Source organism: Cryptomeria japonica, chromosome 9, assembly GCF_030272615.1.
Source record: "Cryptomeria japonica chromosome 9, Sugi_1.0, whole genome shotgun sequence".
Lineage (NCBI taxonomy): Eukaryota > Viridiplantae > Streptophyta > Pinopsida > Cupressales > Cupressaceae > Cryptomeria > Cryptomeria japonica.
The window spans coordinates 686,526,290-686,533,084 of NC_081413.1; the positions used below are offsets into that span (position 1 = coordinate 686,526,290).

Consider the following 6,795-nt stretch of genomic DNA (forward strand, 5'->3'; position numbering starts at 1 on the left):
GTGGTTGTATTGAGCATCAACAAGTCAATCTTTTGGTGCAACAACAACCATACTTCTAACAAGTGTTATTAGAGCCTGGATCACAGGTTCAAACCCCCTCGCTTGCGTTGGGGGAATTTTTGCAATGTGTGTTCCCTTGGTCTCCTTGTGTTGTGGAGCACAGTACTTGGGTTTGTGACATGGCTTAACTACCTCCTGTGGATTCTATAAGTCTAGTGGTTGTATCAAGCATTAACATGTTGATCTTTTAGTGCAACGACAATCATACTTCTAAAAAATTGGTGTATATGCACATTGATTTGTGGTGTGTGCACCATATTTTGATTAATGTCTTTAATGTTTGTGCACTTTACATATTTGTATTTATTTTGACACATAAACACTAACTTTTAGTATACAAAATCTAAATTTTTGTTTATAATTATTCAATGTATGTACTTTGTGGAATAATGTAAATGCTTGTGGTTAGCCAATTTCTTGTGTTCTCATATATTTTTCTTGCTAGCCTTAATATTTACAAGTGTGTCTTGATTGTGTTTGTCATTCATTGACCCTTTGTTACAAGTTTTCTTATTCAAAGATAAATCATACCATGCAACCACTAATATGTGAGTTATAGGTTTGTTTGATGAAGAAGAAATTTTAGAACCCTTTTTTGTGTATTTTCATTGTTTTATTTAAGGTGGATTAACTTTCTTAACTTGTGCATCCAAGGGTGTGCATGTTCTTCCCTCACACCTCAAGCTAACCTTGTCAATCAATATGAAGAAGCAATTCTAGGCTCTTTTACCTACTTTTATTTCTTTTTTTTAAGGTAAATTAACTTGCTTACTTGACTTGTGTATTCAAATGTGTGTATGCTCTTCCCTCACGCCTCGAGGTGACATTGAGAATCAAAATAAAATCCTTTATGTATAACTGCCCCAATATCTCACATTATCACTTTGAAATCAAATAAACTTTGTTGTCATGTTTGTATGATATGCTCTTCCCTCAAACTAAAGTTTAACTTAAAGGAATCCAAAATGTTACTTTATAAATGCTTTTTGTTTCCGTAAAAAGCTAGTCTCATGCATATGTTCTTTCCTTCTGCTACAATGCAATCTTGCAAATTAAAAATATTTATTCTTTTCTTTTATTTATTTATAGTGGTCCTAGCTTGGATTTATCACTAGGTGACAAATCCAACCCACGTGTTTTAGTGTGATATTCAAATCAATGAAAGAATCAAAATACTCTCCATTCAAGGTAAATTTCTTTGAAGAATAATCTTGCAAAGCCATAATAGAGATTGAATTATCCTTTGACACCAAACCATTGGAAATATACCTCATGTTGCAAATTTGAGCTCCTCATACTTTTGATTACATATCACAAAAATCCCCTACAAATCCTTGTTCAACCTACATGGAGAAACCTTCAATCATTCATAACCTTTTATGCACAAATAATCTAGTATGAAAAATTAAAATAATAGACTACAAAAAAAAATTGGATCTAAGGTTAGTGCTCTAAGATCATCAATTGATGCTATTCATGACCAAGTTCAATTATATATGTGAGTTCACAAGATGAATATTTAAGTTTTTCTTTTTGTTGTATTATTTGCAGCTTATGTGAATCTCCTCAAAACATTCCAAAAAAATCAAAAGTGAGAAAATTAATACATTTTAAAAAATCCTTAAAAACCCACACTTAGAATTATAAGAAAATGCAAATCCTAAAATAATTCTAAAAATTCTCACTTTGCATGAAATCCAAAAGTCTAACATCCTAAAACCCATCAAAGATCCCAAATCTCATAAATCAATCCCAAATCAAAATAATTTCTTAAATAAAATAAAAAACCAATCCATCATCAAGTTACCCTAAGGTCCAAGACATGTTATTTTTTAAACCAAATCAAAATTATAAATTGACCATCATCAAGGGTCTTAGACCTTACTCTCCAAATAATAAAATCATTAATAAGTCACCATCCTTAAATAAAAAACCAATCCTCAAGCCTAATCAAAATGTCAAGTTACTCAAGTTCCTTGACCTTAATCAATTCCATCATTAAATTGCGTAAGGTCTTAAAACCTCATCCATATCTAATATGTAAAATTAATCTAAACAATCAAAACCAATCAATATCTAATGTCAAAAATTTGAAATAAAAACTAAATCCGCACTATTGTAATCAAAGTGCTCACCTCATACCCTCAATCACTAGATAACAAGCATTATTAAAATTGGAATCCAAAAAAAAAACCCCAATATAAAAAAAAACCAAGATGTTGAGTAATTTAATCTAGGAAGGTTGACATAAGAATGGTATAATTGAATAACTTGCACAAGAAAAGAATATTATAATAATTTATTGCATATACTATAAAATAATAAGCCACTTTGAGGGGCAAGGGCAAGCAAGAAGGGGTGCGAGAAGGGGAAACTTCCAAAATTCTCCAAGACAATTACAATTCACAATATGATGGTGATATACTAACCGATAGCTCTTATATACCTTATTTATGCCTTATTAAATGCTAGTTAATTTTGGATGGTTTTACGCAAAATATTCAAAATGCCTTGTGGCATAGATTTTGATTGGTAAATTACTTCTTATTATGAGTATCCTTTTGTTGACATAGAACACGACAAAGATCAAAGAACTACATTTGACAAAGCTCATTGGATAGATACTTTCTATCAAAATTTTACATATCCATCTCTGGTATGAAATGCCTAGGTATAAGATTATTTGGTGACCAGCCATCTTTGGTTTGAAGTCACACCCTAAAGCATCCAATCTATTAGAAAAGATATTTTTCCTAAATATTATGATTTGAAACAATTAGCCTAAGCTCATAAAACTCTTTGAGAGAATCAAATATTTTCAATATTGCTAGGATATCATCATGTGAACCCCATTAGTTCTAACTTGATTTCATTCTTCATCTTGTCGATGTTTTTCTTTATTTGTTCTCTTATAAAATCATTATTTGTTTGATTAATTATCACTGTCTAACTCTTCTTTTTTTTTTAATTGAAATAATGCAAGGAGAAAAAAGATCCCTCTAGATTGTCAAAGATAACCTCCATCTGGAAGGGTCTAACTATGATGGAGTAAACGTTTGAAGACCAGGAATTTTATGGCGCACGCTAAAAAGAGCTTTCCAGATGGTCAAAGATAACCTCCTCAGCGCCGTTTGCGCCAAGAGAGGAGGATCTGGTCGCCGCCTCCTTTCACTTAACAACGATCTAGACGTTGTGTTGGTAAACAGATCATCTGTTTGTGAGTAAAAATGATGAAGGCATGGTTTTACAAGGAGCACGGATCTGTAAACGTCCTGCAATTTGGGGAAATCGAAGTTCCAAGTTTAGGGCCGGGCCAAGTTTTGATTAAAGTTCGCGCAGCTGCTCTCAATCCTGTCGATTTCAAGTTACGCCAACATGGCCTCCGGCAAAATATCGCGTTTCCTGTATGCTCAACCAAAATTGGTCGATTTAGGGTTTCATTATTGGTTTTACACTCGATAATTAAAAATAAAATGACATTTTGCCTTTTTGGTTGGGTTTCGTTTCGCAGGCGGTGCCTGGTGGTGATTTTGCAGGAGTCGTTGTTGATGTGGGCGACGGCGTGTCGAAATTTGAAAAGGGCGACGAAGTTTACGGTGACATTCTCGAATCTTCAGAGGGAAACCCTAGGCTGCTGGGTACTCTGGCTGAGTACACGGCAGCGGCAGAGCATCTGTTGGCGTTAAAGCCCAGCAATTTGTCTTTCGAGGAAGCCGCCAGTTTGCCCCTTGCGCTTTTAACTGCCTTGCTAGCATTCGACACAGTTGATTTTCACAAGGGGCAGAGCGTCTTTATTGTGGGAGGCGCAGGAGGCGTGGGTAGCCTGGCGATTCAGCTGGCAAAGAACGTTTTCGAAGCTTCTAGAATTGTTTCGACTTGCAGCACGGGGAAAGCGGAGTTTGTGAAAAGCCTGGGGCCAGATCTGGTGGTGGATTATACCAAACAGAGCTACGAGCAAGTAGATGAGAAATTTGATTTTGTTTTCGACACCATAGGTAGGGTTTCAATTTGATTTCATTTTTCATTCCCGCAAATTATAATTTTGTTTGGATGAATCTGTGAGGGGTTTGTTTTACTTTTTTAATAGGTGAATCTTCCAAGTCTCATGTGGTTGCAAAGGAGGAAGGTAAAATTGTAGACATAGCGTCATTTCCCCCACATCCGAGAGCAGTGAATGTACGTCTGATGCATCCCCACGGCAGGAATTTGGAGAGGCTGAGCGAATACCTAGAGAGCGGGAAATTGAAGGCTGTGATTGATCCAAAGAGCCCCTATGCGTTTTCTGATGTGGTAGAGGCATTCAAACACCTGGAGAGCGGACGAGCCAGAGGAAAAATCGTTATTTCCCCTATTTGAATGAGCGGTGTTTTCCGTACTTGTGTAGAGAAGACTCGAGGGGATTGTAAATGTAGTGATCTCTTGCAAGGCCAAGTGTTTGGGTGCTCTTCTTTTTGTGATATTTGGTGGCCTCACCTTTCATTTTGGTTATTGATTACATATTTGGGTAGATTCATCTAATGTAATGGTTGGATGGATGGATCTAATGTAATGGTTGAATGAAGTGTAAAGGTAAATATTGGATTTATTTCACACATTTTAAGCTTGATTGTTTAGGTAGTTCATGTGAGACTTGTTTAATTCGTTTATTTTACCAATGTTCGTTGTTGTTTTCTTAATTACTCATTATTAATTATTTTAATAAATAAACCATTAATTCTTATGCATAATCCAAACCAAATTCATTGTTTTGAGCAATAAGACAATTAAAAATAAAAATAAAAAATCTCGCTTTTCTTATATATGATCACTTTTTTTTTTTGTCAATGTGTGAACAAATAACTTAACAACCACCTAACTCATCTATAAGAACATTAATATATAGGTAAATCTAAATAAATCATTGAATCATGTTTTAGCCATATGAATTAATAATCTATGGAAGCATGCATTAAGTATTCAATTGAATAAGTGATATGAATATGTAATAGTTTATAAATGATTTAAGTTAATTTTAAATAATTGAATGATTCCATTAGCTTGTTATTTCCAAGTTAGTAGGTGTCATATGTTTTCATGTTTTGTTTGTTTTTAGTCATTTGACCACTTTTTTTGTGCACCATTTTGAGGTGTATGCCCGACTTTGGTGATTTTAGCTCTTTTGAGTGGACTTACCAAGATGCTATTAAGTTTTCATTTAGATTAAATAAATTTTGAGGATTTCTATTTTTTTGAAATCATTGGTGATAGTAGACATTTGAAATTTTCTATCATTTTATAATGTGATTCTACCAAAGATTGGTTATGTTTGTCTAAATATCAATTTTCTAGCTTTCCTTTAAAAAAGATCTATCTAAACCTCCACCTCAATTTGTCTTTAAACATTAGATTGAATAAACAATGGTAGTGCAAGCTCTATGAAAGAAAATGGAAGATGTTAAGTGGTGAAATATGGAGGTATAATGGGAAAAAATGGAATGTTATGTCAAGCACCTTTATTGTCATATTTAATTATTCATTGAGCTGGAAAGGGGCTACTTTGAGTGTTGATATGCATAATAATGTTGTGGTTGATTTTGTTAACTAGTTTTTTTGGCTTAATATATGGAAAGGTAGGGGCTTGACAATGCTTTCAAACCATTCCATTCACTAGGAGAAGTTAAATTTAATCTATTGTCTTGTTTCAAATTGTCTCTCTTTGTTTCCAGTTGCAAGGAGTCACCAAGAATTGTTTCAAGATAAATAATTATTTGGATAATATTAAATTTTAGATACTCCAAAGTCACAAAGTTGAGATGATCTTTTTCAAACAGTTACAAAGTTTTCTCAAATTTAAATTATAATGTATTATGATGTTGTGCAATGTTCCTTGTGCTTATTGGACCCTCCCATGGACTTATGACTAGTTGTATTCTTAGAGTATGTTATTTAGCATAGGGTCAAACAATTATATACATACATACATACATTCATATCCTTTTTAGATTTATTTTTTATATTGATAAGCAACAAAACAAGGGTGTTGACCCTATAGACGAACATCTCATAGGCAACTTCAACAAGCCATTAATAGCACATTAACAACACATTAATAATCTAGACAATAATATCAAACACAATTCAAAGTAAAAAAACTTGGACAAGATATGAAAGAAGGTCAACACCCTTGTCTCCAAGAGACTCCAAAACCCCAAAATTTCTCCACCTCAATAGAAGACAATGGTAGGGATCTTGGTAGTCAAACAAACTCCAACTTTGAATGAGCAACTGAGGGCAGTCGAGTTTATCCACCTCCTAGGAGACATTGAAGGAACAACTAGCAAGAGCACAACTCTTACCCCAAACTAGAGCTCCAAGATTGTAGCCACCAAAGCAAAACTATCACCAAACCTACATAAGCAATGTCCACCTCAACAGGATTGTTAGGAGTGGAGGTAGGCAAGGCAACTCCATCTCAATAAAAGCCTTTAAAGGAACAACATGAGAGTGCACAATTGAGACCCCAAGTTGGAGCCCCAAGACCACAACCACCAAACCATGACCACCTTCCAACTCGTAGAAGCAATGTCCACCTCTATAGGACTACAAAGAGTGCAGGTAGAGACAAGGCAATGGAAGGCTCGTCCATTGCTCATCAAATGACTAGTAGTAGAAATAGTGGCAGAGAACCCTAAAATAATAAAACCCAACTCTCCTCCATACAAAACAGAGCCAATGTAGTAACCAACACCAAGATCC

At 34.5% G+C, this 6,795-nt stretch overlaps 1 protein-coding gene across 1 annotated transcript; it reads left to right on the top strand.

Annotated features, from left to right (window-relative positions):
• The first annotated feature begins 3,066 nt into the window (after positions 1-3,066).
• LOC131073952 (2-methylene-furan-3-one reductase) lies at positions 3,067-4,664 on the top strand. The gene is made up of 3 exons (XM_058010481.2): positions 3,067-3,464; positions 3,572-4,055; positions 4,148-4,664. Exons 1-3 carry the CDS (start codon positions 3,288-3,290, stop codon positions 4,414-4,416), a joined length of 930 nt encoding a protein of 309 aa, XP_057866464.2. The 5' UTR covers positions 3,067-3,287; the 3' UTR covers positions 4,417-4,664.
• The last annotated feature ends 2,131 nt before the right edge of the window (positions 4,665-6,795 follow it).